This window comes from Heloderma suspectum, chromosome 6 (genome assembly GCF_057233095.1).
Source record: "Heloderma suspectum isolate Gila_16-S chromosome 6, 16-S_ref, whole genome shotgun sequence".
Lineage (NCBI taxonomy): Eukaryota > Metazoa > Chordata > Lepidosauria > Squamata > Helodermatidae > Heloderma > Heloderma suspectum.
This window is the reverse complement of record NC_139463.1, coordinates 108,934,857-108,951,120: the sequence shown is the minus strand read 5'-3', so window position 1 is coordinate 108,951,120 and position 16,264 is coordinate 108,934,857. Positions and strand designations below refer to the sequence as shown.

General features: G+C 46.0%; 1 protein-coding gene across 1 annotated transcript; it reads left to right on the top strand.

Annotated features, from left to right (window-relative positions):
* The first annotated feature begins 9,491 nt into the window (after nt 1-9,491).
* LOC146342407 (olfactory receptor 11G2-like) lies at nt 9,492-10,244 on the top strand. Its single transcript, XM_084807829.1, has one exon. It carries the CDS (start codon nt 9,492-9,494, stop codon nt 10,242-10,244), a length of 753 nt encoding a protein of 250 aa, XP_084663955.1.
* Nucleotides 10,245-16,264: the final 6,020 nt, after the last annotated feature.

The following is a 16,264-nucleotide window of genomic DNA, read 5'->3' as shown; positions in this document are numbered from 1 at the left end:
AAGACAGAAATGAGGTTTCAAGAATGCCTCTGTAAAACCTGGTGGTTACTGAGGTGGTCATTGAGAATTAGCACGTATCCCTTAAATTCAATGCACACTTAATAACAATAGGCTTGAATTCAAAGAAACGTCAAACTAACAAAGCTTATGAAATAGCAAATGTTTCTTCCTTGTTTAAATTTATACAGACTTCTATTATGCATATAATTCAGTTCAATTAAGATTTATACCTCTATTTTTTGACCCCATGTCTAATTTCTCTGTGCACACTAGCTCTGAACTGAATGAACATGACAGATGTCCTCCTTGGATGTGTCCAAACATGCGGTAAGGAATGTTGCAAAATCCTTCTTCCCTGTCCCAAGGCTTGGCTGCTTCTTGCTTTTCAGTCTCATTTGTAAATTAGAAGTACTATATCAATAGTACTAAATCCAAATTGACAATAGCAGCAAATCCAAACAGAAGTATATCCAAATGAATCCTCTGGCATATGCACATTAGCCTGTTCTGTATCCTCAGAGCATAGAGCAGCCGTCCCCAACTTGCCACCCTCCAGTTGTGTTGGACTACAATTCCCATCATCATCAGCCATGGATGATGGGAGTTGTAGACCAAAACATCTGGAGGTGACCAGTTTAGGGAAGGATGGCATAAGGCATAGGAACCAGCTTATGCCTGTTCAATCTATTTCTCCATTTGCCCCAGAATTCTGTAGTCTGACTGGCAGCAGTTTCCAAAAGACTAAATCTGGGACCTTCTGCAAGTAAAGCATGTGCTCTACCACTGAGCTACAGTCCCACCCTGAAGCAGTTGATGGACAGAATTGCAGCAAGAGTTAAGAAACAAGTCTGAGAACCACGCAGTGGAACTGTATTATGGGACAGTTATATAAATCCAGTCAGTCAATCTGTTGGGATGAACATTGACAGAGTGGGCAGTATCCAGCTGTGTCATTCCACTAGTGCAAATGACATTGCATTAGTGGAAACTAGGGTTAGTATCCAATGTTAGTCCTACATAGAGTAGACCCATGGAAATTAATGACTTAGATTAGTCACAACTAACAAGTCCCATTCCTTTCAATGAGTCTACTCTACATAGGACTAACACTGGATACTACCCTAGGTTATAAACTATGTGCAAGAGGAGACTCCAGCTAAAGTTATGCTTGTGCAAGCATGGTTGCACAAGCAGATGCACAACAGGTTGCAGAAATGATTCAGCAGAGCTCCGCTAGCACTATTTGAGTTTGTAGAATGATACCATTGGATACTGCCCGGTGTTCCCAAAATTTTATTCAAAAGGGTGTGTTTGCATGTCCCTGCTTAAGAAGCAAATCTATGGTGCAACCACACTTGGAATACTGTGTACAGTTCTGGTCCCTGCACCTAAAAGGGTGCAGAAAGGGGCAACTAAAATGATCAAGGGGCTGGAACAATTTCCCAATGAGAAAAGGTTCCCAAATCTGGGATGGTTTAGCTCAGATAAAAGACGAGTCAGGCGAGACATGATAGAGGTGTACAAAGTTATGCATGATGTGGAGAAAGTGGACAGGGAGAGCATTTATCTCTCTCTCCTATAATACTAGAAACTAAGATGATCCCATGGTGCTGGATGGTGGGTAATTCATGACAGATAAAAGGAAGAACTTCTTCGTACAATGTATAGTTAAAACTATGGAATTCAGTTCCACGAAATGTAGTGATGACCACCAACATGGGTGGCTTTAAACAGGGACTGAACAAATTCACGGAAGATCAGGCTATCAAGACGTGATGGCTGCATATTATCTCCAGTATCATAGGCAGTATGCCAGTTGCCAAGGAATATGAATGGGAAGCTACAATTGTGTTCATGTCCTACTTGTGGGTTTCCCACTGGCAGCTGGTTGGCCCCTGTGGGAACAGAATATTGGACTCGATAGGCCTTTGAACTAATTCAGCATGGCTCTTCTTGTGTGCTTATGTTCTTAAGTGGGATGGTAGAGCCAGAGAGGTTGGGGATTAGACTGTGGGGAGAGATCCAGTGTCCAATCTTTGCTTAGCCACAAAGCCTATGGGGTGAACCTAGACCACTTACTATCTCTTGGCCTAAAAACCTATTGCACGGTTGTTGTGAGACTAAAAGGAATTGGAACCAAACAAACGCCCCTTCTTGATCAGCACAGGATCATGCATTCCCAAGAAAGATATACATATCTGGACATATTGAAATCATGGGTCAGGGTACGGTGGGGGTGGATACCCATATATATTTTCTTTTCCCTTTCCTTGAAAATGTGTTGAAAATGAAAATATGTCCAGTATGTACTTAATTTCTAATCCCAAATTTGGCAAGGCCCACTCAAGAGAGCCCCCAAAACACACAAGATTCTGAGATCTCCAGATGTCTTCAACAGGCAAGATCTTACAAAAAACATATTTGTGGGAGGGGGGAATAGGAGCGGGAGGGGGACTGCCTGGATGTTGTAGTCAGGATGTCTCCACAGTCAGTGTCTTAAGATGATACAGAGGAGGCCAGTCAGTGTTTCCCTCCACCCCTCCAACTCTGCAGTCCCCCTGCTAACATGCTTCTTTGTAACATCTTACCTGATTAGAAAAGATGGAGATCTCAGAAGCTTCCATTTTTTTGTGTGTGTTCTCTGAGTTAGCCTAATAAAGGCATTACACTACATGAGTTTTGGAATGTTTCTTATGGCCAACACAGCCGCCTTTGTTTTTGGTAATACCTGGCTGTGTTAGTTTGGCTCTAAGTTCACATGTAAAATGGACCTTTCTGGATAATTCATGCAGACCAAAACCAAAAATCCAAACCAAAACCCTCTTGTGCAATAAAGACAGTAATTCTTCTAAAATTTTTATCATGAATTGCTTTAGGAACCAAAAGGTGGCATGTAATGTTTTCCTATAAACAAATAGAGAACTTCAAGGTGGTTTCCCCTACCCCCTTTACCATTTTAAATGCTTTCCTCTTTTCCCCTTGACCCTCAGTTAGCTAACTCCACCGTTTCTTAACCCTACCCTCTCAATTTCTGGACTAAGGACTCTGAGATTCATTATTTGTTTGCTCTGTAAGATTGCCAACTTTTTAAATTGCCTCGGCTCTGCCTTTTAACAGCAGTCTGTCACATCCCACCCTCACTGCTTGGAAGTAGGGATGGGCGGATGCCCTACCTCCTGGTCTGGGTGGGAATCTGCCCTTGGGGGGAGACAATCTGTCCCTCCCCCTGGAATCCATCTGGGCCAGCTCCGCTCCATGGCAATCCTGAGGAGCCAACCAGCCACCAGGTCCGCATAGCTGGCGATACGGCTGGCCGCCATTGCCATGCCATATCGCTGGGCTAACTCTGGACACAAATGGTGTCTACTATGCCATTTGCGGCCGTAAAGCTGTTAGGTTAACCTAAATGCAGCCGTTTATGGCTGCATTTAGGTTAACCTAGCAGCTTTACAGCCGCAAATGGCATAGTGGATGCCATTTGTGTCCGGAGTTTGCCAGCAATACGGCACGGCAATGGCAGCCGGCCGTATCGCCAGTGATGCAGACCCAGTGGCTGGCTCTGCAGGATCACTGCATAGAGGAGCCGGCCCAGACAGATTCTGGAGGGAGGCGAAGGTGAGTGCCCCGTTCCACCATGGACTCTGGAAGCCAGATTCTTTGGAGGTCCGTTGGGGAATTCTCCACCATCCCTACTTGGAAGCCTGTGAACTTGGAGGCTTCCAAGATTCCTATACTTTGCTGGGGTGAAGCTGGCAGGGTGGGAGGGTGATCTTTGACTCCCCATCCTTCAATCTTTGCTTTTTTCACTAATGGTACAATCCTATGCATGTTTAGACAGAAAAAAGTTCTACAATTCCCAGCATTCCCCAGCTAGCATGGCTGGCAGGGGAATGCTGGGAGTTGTAGGACTTTTTTCTGTCTAAACATGCACAGGATTTTGCCCTAAATGGGCTTTTTAGCCTGTAAAGCAAGGGTGCTTTGGAGGGGGAGGGAAGGAGGCTGCCCAAGGCTCAGGATAAATCATATCGTTGCTAGGGATGGCGGAGAATTTCTCCCCGAAACTTCGGTGGGCCGAGCGCCAATGTGTTCGGCCCCCCAAACAAGTTTTGGGGAGAAATTCTCTGCACCCCCCCGTACCCCGCACCCCCCCGGGACGGGACTTACCTTTCCCGAATGTCCCTCCCGGCAGCGGTTCCAGCCGGCGGTTCGTCGGGTCTTCATCCGGGGCGGGAGCAGCAGCCGGTCTTTCGACCAGCTACCACCGCCGCCATTCCAATTTAAAAAAAAAAAAAGTCCCCGTGATAGGCTACGTGACGATTAATGTAGCCTATCACGGCTAGATTTGCAAAGTCAGCCGTGATAGGCTACGTAAATCCTCACGTAGCCTATCACGGGTGACTTTAAAAAAAAAAAAAAAAGCATGTACGGATAATGGCGGCCCCCATAGGGAGCCGCCATTCACATTCCTTATTTGGTCACTGTAGTCTATGTAAAGATTACGTAGACTACGGCGAAAATAAGTATTATTTTCGCCGTAATCTACATAAAGATTTACGTAGACTACAGGGACCAAATAAGGAACGCGAATGGCGGCTCCCCATGGGGGCCGCCATTTGCGTACGCGCTTTTTTTTTTTAAGTCACCCGTGATAGGCTACGTGACGATTTACGTAGCCTATCACGGCTGACTTTGCAGATCTAGCCGTGATAGGCTACGTTAATCATCACGTAGCCTATCACGGGGGCATTTTTTTTTTTTTTACTTTTAATTTTGCGGCCGGGCGAGGCGAGGCGCCTCCTCCCTGGCCTGAATTTCGCGGGGAGAGCAGCAAAGAGCCTCCCCCCCACCGCGAAAAGCTGAGAGACCAGGTAAGTGACTTTTGTGCACCCCTAATCGTTGCCTCTCCAGTTTCCTCCCTTTCCCGCTAGGGATGTCATAGAAATCCGCAAAGGAATCAAATGAATTCAGAGTTCTATGAATCCTACTCACAGATTCCACAGCAAACCAGCTTTTCCTGAGTCACACAGATTCCACACACTAGTGGACCAGTGTTTTTTTTTGGGGGGGGGGTTGGTTTTACTTTCCAGAATTGTATGCAAATTAAGTTGTGGAAATATACATAAAATAAAAAACACCAGCCAAAATGTGTATTTCCCCCATAAGCTAAAGCATGAAAATGTACATTTTTGGAGGGATTTGCATGTTGGGGAAAGGTTTCCTCCCTTTCCCGCTAGGGATGTTGGAGAAATCCAAAAAGGAATCAAATGAGTTCAGAGTTCTATGAATCCTACTCACAGATTCCACAGCAGACCAGCTTTTCCTGAGTCACACAGATTCCACACACTAGTGGACTAGTGTTTTGGGGTTTTTTTGGTTTTACTTTCCAGAATTGTATGCAAACTAAGTTGTGGAAAAATACATAAAATAAAAAACACCAGCCAAAAATGTGCATTTCCCCCCCCCTAAGCTAAAGCACTAAAATGTACATTTTGGTGGGATTTGCATGTTGGGGATTTGTGCATTTTGCAAGTCTGAATTTGTGCAAATATGAATGTGTGCAAATCCAGGAAAATGGAAAGAAATCTGATTCTGCCAATGTGTGGATGATGCAACGAAAGGCAGCTGACGATCTGCAAAATGCGGACAGAATGGATTTTGCAAAATCTGTACATCCCTACTCCACTTTCCCCTTTCCCACTCTTCCAAAGTCGATGTTCCAACTTCAAAGGGGAGGGGGAGGGAGGGGAGGGGGATCTCTGTCTCCCTCTTCCAAGGTCAGAATCCAAGCCATGCTATGATCCCTGGGATGCTCGCCCAGGAACCATAGGATTGCTTTCCCATGGGTGAAGCTTTAAGAACTGTCACTTGTTGTTCATGCCAGTAGAAGCTTTATAGACATCTAGTTAATTTGGGGTAGACAGAAAATTGCTTTCAGGTCAGCCAGTTTAGCCTCCTGCCAGGCTCAACCCACAGCATATTTCATTTTAAGCCTTCCCCAACTAATTCCCATCCAGACATGTAGGACTGCAACTCTCACCATTCCCAGTGAAATGTATTTATTAATTTATTTGATTTGATCTAGTATATCCTGCCTTTCTGCCTAACAAGGGCACTCGGGGCGACCAACAGTAAAATCCAGATTGAAACAAGATTTTATTTAAACATGGCACAGAAACAAATAAATGAAAAACACAATTAAAAATGCAAAGATGAAAGAAATAAGCAGCCCCAACCAATTAAAAAAACCCTTCAGCAGCAGGCCACCTTCCATGCCAAAGGACTGCCAGAAAAAAAAGAAAAGAAAAAACGTTTCTTTATCTGCTGGTTGACAGATAAAAGAGAGGGAGCCAACCTAGCCTCACTGAGCAGGGATTGCAGATCCTGGGGCAGCGACTGAGAAGGGCCTCTTTCATACCCCTCCAAATGAGCCTCTGATTATTTTTATTATGATCACATTTATATCCTCCTTTTTTGCCCTCTTGAAAGGAATGCAAGGCAGCTTATATGTTTCTCTTTCTCGTCTCCATTTTATCCTCACAACAACCCTGTGAGGGAAGTAAGGTTGAGAGACAGTGACTGGCCAAAGGTCCCCCACTCATGGCCAAGTGGCAGCTTGAACCTGGATCTCCCACTTCCCAGTCCAACATTCTAACCACTATACCACACTGGCTCTCTGATGGCAGAGGAACCGAGAGCAAGACATCCCCTAGACCTTAATACTAGGAATTTTGGAGGAATCCGGTTGGGGGTGGAGCTTGATGAGGCTTCATTGGCTTGCCACCCCCCCCCCCAGACTTCAGCTCATCTTCCACTACCTGGCCAAACTCAGTCTGCGGTGAGTTGGACCAACTAGCAGATTTTCCATTTATTATTATTGTTTGCGGAAAAAGACATTTGCACATACTGTGGCTGTGATTTGCATAATTTGTGCAAATTTCAATTGCGATTTGCATAATTTGTGCACCTTTGGGTTCAAATTGTGCAAATTGCAGCCACAATTTGTGCAGATTACAGAAATGGCAGCTGAAATTTGCGCAAATTATGCAACCAGCTGCTGAAATTTGCACAAATGATGACTGAAATTTGCACAGATTGTGCTGATAGTGGTTGCAATTTGTGCAAATGTTTATTTCTGCAAACAAAGACAACATATTGAAAAATTATCAGATTTGGAGGAAAAATGATGGTTCAGCTCCAAAGGCTAGGCAAGCTGGATGCATCTAGGCGTGGACGAAAGTCCCTTACCTGTCGTCGAAGGACATTCGCGGTGGGGGGGAGGCGCTTCGCTGCTCCCCCCGCGAAGTTCAGGCCGGGGGGGAGGCTTCCCACCTCGCCCCGGCTGAAATTCAGGCCCGGGGGGAGGCTTCCCGCCTCGCCCGGCTGAAATTCAGGCCGGGGAGGAGGCTTCCCGCTTCGCCCGGCCGCGAATGCGAAAGTTTAAAAAAAAAAAAACGCCCCCTGATAGGCTACGTGACGATTCACGTAGCCTATCACGGCTAGATCTGCAAAGTCAGCCATGATAGGCTACGTCAATCGTCACGTAGCCTATCACGGGCGACTTTAAAAAAAAAAAAAAGCGCGTATACTAATGGCGGCCCCCATAGGGAGCCGCCATTCGCGTTCCTTACTTAGTCACTGTAGTCTACGTAAATCTTTACGTAGACTACGGCGAAAATAAGGGCAATGCAAATAGCGTTGCCCTTATTTTCGCCGTAGTCTACGTAAACATTTACGTAGACTACAGCGACCAAATAAGGAACGTGAATGGCGGCTCCCTATGGGGGCCGCCATTATCCATACGCGCTTTTTTTTTTTTTAAGTCACCCGTGATAGGCTACGTGACAATTGACGTAGCCTATCATGGCTGACTTTGCAAATCTAGCCGTGATAGGCTACATTAATCGTCACGTAGCCTATCAGGGGGCGGTTTTTTTTTTTTTTTTATTGCAAAAGCGGTGGCGGCAGCCGGTCAAAAGACCGGCTGCCGCTCCCGCCCCGCTTGAACACCCACCGAACCGCCGGCCGGACCCGCCACCGGGAGGGACATTCGGCGAAGGTAAGTCCCGTTCCGGGGGGGGTGCGGGGGCCGGGTGTGTGTGGAGGATTTCTCCCCGAAACTTATTCGGGGGGCCGAACACGTTGGCGCTCGGCCCCCCGAAGTTTCAGGGAGAAATTCTCTGCCATCCCTAGATGCATCATGGAGCTGCAATGAACCCCAAAAGGGCCACATTTCCTATTGATTGACATCTCTACTTAATACTAGGGATGTACGAAAATTCCGCCACAGATCTCAGGGAGGCCAAATGCCAGTGCATTCAGCCCCCCGTGATCGGTGGCGGAATGGCCCGCCACCCCCCCGGGACAAGACTTACCTTGGGCGGATCTTCCTGGCTGCGGCAGCTCTGGCGGTGGCTGTGGCAGCGGTTAGGCAGCGGCAGCTGCAGAGGCCGGTCTTCCGACCAGCTGCCGCTGCCATTTCCAGTTTTAAAAAAAAAAACGTGATAGGCTACATAAAGATTTATGTAGCCTATCACGGCTAAGTTTTTTTTAAAAAAGTGATAGGCTACGTAAATTTTTACGTAGCCTATCACGGCTGACTTAAAAAAAAATGCACGTACGCAAATGGCGGCGGCCACGGCCACCGCCATTTGCGTTCCTTATTTTGGCACATCTTAGTCTACGTAAACATTTACATAGACTAAGATGGCGAAAATAAGGTGAACGCAAATAGCGTAGATACTACGCTATTTGCTTTCCCCTTATTTTCACCGTCTTAGTCTACGTAAATGTTTATGTAGACTAAGATATGGCCGCCGCCATTTGCATACATGCGTGTGTGTTTTTTTAAAGTCAGCCATGATAGGCTACGTAAACATTTATGTAGCCTATCACGGCTGACTGCAGGGACGCAAACTGCGGCAGCTATGGCCATCGCCATTTGCGTCCCTGCTAGCCAGCGGCTGGATGTCCGGCTGCTGGCGGAGCCGGCCAGCGGCTCCGCAGAATTGCTGCGGAGCACAGCTGGCCGGCCAGGATTCCGGGGGGGGAGGAACAGAGCGCCTCCCCCCCCAGTAAGGATTCCGGGGGGAGGGACGGAACACCTCCCCCCCAACCATAAACAGAATCCGCGAAAGGTAAGTACCTTTCGTACATCCCTACTTAATACCTGGGCAAGTCCTTATGGGAGAAGCTGAATGATGGGAGTTGCAGTCCAGCACAAGTGACAGGCACCACATTGGAGGAGGAGGATTTTAGAAGTTGACAATTACCCCCCTTTGTCCCTCTTTCAGCAACAGGGGCAGCACCATTCAGACCAAGCCAACGACACCAACTTAGCCATGGGCTTCCGCCTTCTGGGCTTCCCTTTGCTCTCACCCCTGTTCCAGATGCTCTTGTGCTATTTGCTGTCCTTGTGCTACACCTTCACCTTGATAGGGAACCTGTGCATCGTGTGGGCTGTTCTCCGGGATTCTCGCCTCGCTCGCCTCCCCATGTACATCCTCCTGGGGAACTTCTCCGGTCTGGAGACATGCTATGTAACCACCACAGCACCTCGGATGCTGTCGGATCTGGCATCCCCACTGCCAGACTTCATCTCCTTCCAGGGCTGCTTCCTCCAGTTCTACTTTTTCTTCTCTATGGGAACCACCGAGAGCTTCCTTCTCGCAGCCATGGCCTTGGATCGGTACTTGGCCATCTGCCAGCCCCTACGTTATCCAATGATCATGTCCCCACGGTTTTGCTGCATCCTGGCAGCTTCCTGCTGGGTCTGCGGCTTCCTGTGGTTCCTGGTGCCCATCACCTTGATTTCCCAGCTCCGTTTCTGTGGCCCAAACATCCTCGACCATTTCATCTGCGACCCAGGCCCACTACTGGCCTCCTCCTGCACTCCAGCCCCTGGCCCAGAGATGGCCTTCTACAGCCTCAGTTCAATTGCTATTTTTGGCCCCTTCATCTTCATTGTCTGCTCCTACACTGCGGTCCTGCAGGCAGTGATGAGGCTACCTTCTGCAGCAGGGAGGAAGAAGGCCTTCTCCACATGCACCTCACACATGGCCGTGGTGAGCCTTTTCTATGGCTCCATCATGGTCACCTATGTTGTCCCCGAGGCTTCTGGGGGCAGCAACAAGGTGGTAACCCTCTTCTATTCGGTGGTGACCCCCTTGCTCAACCCACTTATCTACAGCCTGAGGAACAAGGAGATGAAGAATGCCCTAAAAAGGACACTGTTATGGGGAAATTAAAGTCTCTGATCCAGGGATGGTTGGTTTGGACCTTGGCCAAGAGATCGGGGCCTTTTCTCCTGTAAGGCCCAACATTGCTGTCTGGCAAAGGGTGAAGCATTATCATCATCATCATCATCGCTTCTATTTATTTATTTATTTTAACCCCCCCCCAACAAATGATCACAAATGGCTGAAAGAATAACTTATAATACAAATGATTAAAAGAATAAACAACAATAAAATACAAAATAAAAGCAACAGAGGATATATAAGAACATCCATAAAATCTGAACATTATATACATAATTCATTTTTATTAAATCTCAAGTTTGTTTTACAGGGCACTGAAAATGTGACAGTCAAAGCGCAGTTTTCTTTAAAGTACTCATACAGAATATGTAGAGGTACTGCACTTAAAGAACTTAAGTCTCAATTATATTTAAGATGCTATGTACTGTGGTGATATTTGTACAGTGCTGCATCTTGTCCATGATTACATTTCAATATTTTCAGAACCTGTCATAATGTGCATGCTTTTTTCTTTCTTTCTTTCTTTTGGTATTCTTGCTTTACTAAATTTTATACACCAGGATGTTATTTCATAATGCAGGGTGGTATATAAATATTTTTAATAAATCAAGATGATGTTAATGGAGCATGATGCCTTCCCCACTAATTTCAGTGGAGGGGACAGATGTTTGTGCACATATTAACACATAGTGGAGATGCTGCCTCCTTTGGAATGAAAGGGGGGATCTGGAGATCAGGCAGTATTTTCATGCCCATTGGGACCTTCATGCTTGCAAGAGAATGGCTTGATTGGCTACCACACCAAGTATCACCATATTCTTTTACAGCTGCCATTCATTCTAATAAGGTGAGTGTGGATGAATTTCCCAGTGGATTGTGCTCAGCGGATCAGCTCTGATTGAGTCCCGCTCTGCCATCCATAATGGTATCCAAAATCCACCATCTTTGGCTGCCATGTCATGTTGCCTCACAGTAGGGCAGACTGTGATGGCATTGGCCTTCACACAACTACCTCAGGAAGTGGCAGCTGCAGCTGGTCATCAAAATATGCAGAGAACACTGGGACAGATGTGGCCATGGAAGTGGCTGCTTTGGGAAAATAACACACTGATCCATAGGAAGGTTTCTGTACATGGTGACTGAAGGATAGTGTCCTTTCTTTCATTCGTTCATTTGTCTATGTTTTTTTAACCTGCACAATGCCAAACTTCCTCAGAGTGAATTACTAAGGGTTAAAAGAATAAAAGACGATCTTGTGTGCTGTTCCATTGGGAAGCAGCACACAAAGAAATGGGATACTGGGGCTTGCTGTTGACTCTGCTTAGAGACCATTTGCCTTTTGACTGGGTCCAGACGTATTCTTGACTATCTCAGCTCTCATTGATTGCAATTGGTCCATTCTAAGAATGACTAATCTGAATCCACCCAGCAGCTCTTCTTCGACTACAACCTACAGCATCCATTTCATCAGAATGCAGCAGGGGAGAGAAAAGGGAATCAGGATTATTCCACTGGTTCTGCTGTAAGCTGCTTTTGCCTTCCCTTCTCGTTAAACTATTTCACTTCCAAACTGTTCTGATAAAAATGCTGTAACTTTAAGAACTTGTGCCTGAATATGCTTCCCCCCCTCCTCCCTCCCCATGCTTTTTTCCTCTTGTGTAATTTCTTTTGGAAGACAAGCCTGAGAGAAGGAACAGTCTAATTTTTTTAACTGATATGAAAGCTGTTATGGGAGCTTTATTGTCTCAAGTGCATAGTAAAAATGTTTCCAATAAATACATCAGTATAGTCAATGGCTTAAGAGTCTAGCTCAGAGTAAGGAGCCATAGCTCAGTGGCAGAGGTCATGATTTGCATTCATAAAAAGTAAGAAGAATCCAGTTAAAGGGATCACAAGTTGGATGGCAGGAAGAGACCCTTGAGAGTCATGGGAGCATCTTTGCTATTCAGAGTAGACAGCAGCGGACTAATGGTCCAACTTGGTAGAAGGCACCTTCCAATGCCCTTGACCAGGATAGGGATGTTAATTGGACATCCATCATCCTGTTTCTTCCCACTGGTTCTTTGCAAATCCTTACCTGTTCAGAAGGTTAGGCAAGCTCTCCAAGAGGTTGCATCAGCCCAGCATCATTCTCTAGACAGCTGAACTGTTCCAAGATGGAGCAGGCCATGCCTTAGAGTGCAATCACAGAGACCCATTTTCTTTGCTTGTCTGGAGACTTCAGAACTTTGGCAAAACAGATGACCTACCCAGTAATTATTAAAATTACTGTAATCAGCAGTGATATTTTCTGATGCCCCAAGGGGCATCACAGCCCTGGGGGAACTTAAATAGCCAAACCAGTACAGTTGAAGTATGATATTCTATGCTGAGTCTATAAAGACTGATGCCCAAACAATTTGCTTCGCCTCACACTGAGAGGTTATTTTGAGGCAGGCACAGCTCTGTCAGTCCAAGTGTGGCCATATCTTCTCCCAGGACTGATACTGTTCATGGTGGCCATTGCTGATCATGAAAGGGTCCAGTTTGGATTTGACCCTAGATTTGTCAGCATTCTGTCTGATTTTGCTGCTGCTGTTGCTGGATTATTCTTCCAGCATGAGTTTGAACTCCTCCATATACAGCTCGAGGACAGTTCAAGCTCATTCATATAGACCTTCAGATGAGATTGTCATTGGTGAATTCGTATCCATTTCACTAGCCAACTTCAGTATGCCAGACTATATGGAAGAGGCACATTCCTCTCTAGTAACTGCTGCGTAAGTAGATCATTGTTTTTTTAAGGAAGATCTATTCTGTTCAAATATTATTTGAACATAACCAAATAAATTACTACTTTTACTTTCAGTCTAGTGGAGGCTGGTGGCATCCATTTCAATGAGGTTGTCAATCCTTTCTGAGTTTCAGTCAGAATGAACCAGAACCCTAAAGGAACTATCCAAGGTGCTGAACCTATTTTGGGGATAGAGTTCACCACCTTGGATAGCTCCTTAGAGTTCTGGCTGGTTCTGACTAAAACCCAGAATGGATTCGCAGCTCTGCCAAAATCAGAACCTCCAGCCTCCAGTGGTTCAGTCTTCTCTAAACCTTGGTGCTGTACACTCAGAAGCATTCTCAGCCAATACAGCTAGTCAAAACAGAGCCACCAGCAGGTCAATATTACACCTGGTTCTTATCCAAATCTCTCCAGGTCTCAGTTACTGAAAATGTTTTTGGAGTTAACTAGGGATGTATGAAAGTCACTTACCTTTTCGAAGGGTAACATTCGAGGGGAGGAGGAGGCACTCCATCCCCCCCCCCCCGAAATTCTCTCTGGCTGGCTCCGCTCCACGGAGATTCCACAGAGCTGCCGGCCAGGGCTGCCCGCAGCCAGACATCCAGTTGCTGGGCAGCCTGCAGGGACACAAATGGTGGCAGAAGTAGCCACCGCCATTTGCGTCCCTGTATTTTGCCATTATAGGCTACGTAAATATTTACGCAGCCTATCATGGCAAAAAAACAAACAAAACAGCAAACGCAAATGGCGGCGGCTATGGCGGCCACCATTTGCGTTCCCTTTTTTTTTTTTGCCGTGATAGGTTACGTAAATATTTATGTAGCCTATTATGGCATAAAAAAGGGGGGAACGCAAATGGTGGCCACTATGCCATTTGCGCCCCTCTCTTTTGCTGTAATAGCCTACGTAAATATTTACATGGGCTATCACGGCCACACAAAAAAAGGGAACGTAAATGGTGGCTGCCGTAGCTGCCACCATTTGCGTTCCCTTTTTTTTTGCCATGATAGGCTACGTAAATACTTATGTAGCCTATCACGGCTTCCGCAGGGACGCAAATGGCGTCCCTGTGTTAGCCGTGATAGGCTACGTAAGTATTTATGTAGCCTATCATGACTATAGTGATGAAGTGAATGGCGGCCGCGGCCACGGCCACCATTTGCAAGTCAGCGCGAATGGCAGCCAGGTAGGTGTCCCTTTTCACGCGCCTTTCGTGGGGTGGGGGGGCAGGGGGGCTTCGTTCCGTCATGGATTTCAGGGGGCCGAATGCACTGGCATTCTGCCTCACTGAGATCCGTGGCTGAATTCTCTGACATCCCTAGAGTTAACTTAAAGACAGGTAGGGATGGTGCTAGCACCTGATTCAGTCTGGGAATCTGGCGGACCTGCTCCTTCCCACACCCCCTAGCCCTGCTCGCCGAGCCCTTGCCCCTTCCTGCCCCCTGCCCACACTCAGCGAATGGCTTGTACTCACCCCAGCAGTCTTGTTGAGCTTTGCGGTCCCCATTTTCTGAGAAATAAAATGGTGATCGCACAAATGCACGAATTTGCACATATGGGAAATATACATTTTGCAAATTCGCATATTCACATATGTGAAAATGCGCATTTTGTGAATGCACATATTTGCCTATGTGCAAAAAATGCATATTTTATGAAAAATGCACATTTTCATATACACACTAATGTGTGCCTTTGCAAAAATGCGCATTTCACATATGAGAATATGTGCATTGGCAAAAATGCACAATTTTGCGCATACAAAAACATGTGCATTTTTGTGATTGCCATTTTATTATTTTTAAAAATGGAGACCACTAAGCTTGACGAAGCTGCTGGGGTGAGTGCGGGCTGCTTGCTGAGAGTGGGAGGGGGTCGACCTCAGTCTGGGGACCAGCGAGTAGGGGCAGTGGCTGGGCAAGAGTCCTGAGAACCCGAATGGGGGTGCGCTCACACATCCCTAAGGACAGGGAAAGGATATTCAACCTTGCTAGAACTATCTATAAATGTTCATCCATTGAACTTGAAGTGCAATTTGGAGGTTTTAAAACAAACTGCTACCTTTCCGCCCTGCAAGTGCAGTGTTGTGTTTCTGTAGATTTAGATACAGAAAGAAAAAAAAGAGAGAAACAAAAGAACACTTATTTCACATTTCAGAATTCATATTTTAGGTCATCCTTATAACATCAAACCTTTATGTGTGGCTATGCATATTTCAAATATTGGTATCGGTAAACAAAGACCAGTCAAACTCCAGATTGTCCCCCAACACACAAACTAGAAAGTTATCTGGTCAAGAGGGATTTCTGGTCATAGTTTTGCACTGTGCATCCTGCCTACAAACAGTGCATCTGATCTGTCATGGCAGGGAAAGAGGGGGGGAGTCAGGCACAAAGGTGGTGAGGGAGATACAGAGATGATAGGGAGGAAAAGAGATAGGAGAAAAAATATGTGCTCAAGTGAGTGCCTGGAGAAAATATGGGTGGGAGAGATGGGTTCTCCCATGGTGTGAGGGCAGCAGGAAGAGCTGCACTGAAATCTACCTACCACCAATGGCTTTGTGCCTGCAGTTATTTGTATTTGTCCTCTGCTTGCTCTGCAAATGTCAGAGGGACATTACAAATTCACAACAAACTAGTAAGGTGGGTCAGGAAAAGAGAGAGAGTCTCACACAAGAATAATTACAAGCCATCCTGTTCATGTTTACTCAGAAATAAGTCCGACTGTATTAAACAAGGTTTACACCTAATGGTCTGGGATCAGAATTCCAGCCTAAGTGAACCTCACAGGTCAACAGGGGTTTAGTTTGTGTTTCCAACCTCCCAGTCCAACAGTTCATCCATGGCACAGCATTAGATTACATGTGTTTGTTTGTTTGTTTGTTACATTTATATTCCACCTTTCTTCCATTGTGGAACTCAAGGTGGCTACATGCAATTCCCAGGTGGTCTCCCCTCCAAGCACTGACCAGACCCAGACTTGCTTAGCTTCAGCAAAGTAGCTGCCTCATATGCCTTCCGACCATGTCTTGGGACATTATGTTGGCTGTACTATTTACATACATCTGCTTTCTTAGGAGACAATCCTCATATCATTAGTACGTGCAAGAGACTTTTCTATAGTATGTATGACAGCATCCACATTGCTTAGATGGGCAAATCACAATACAAATTGTAATGCAGTTGGATCTCTGATGTCAAGAATTAAGATGATATGAAAATCTCATTGCAGC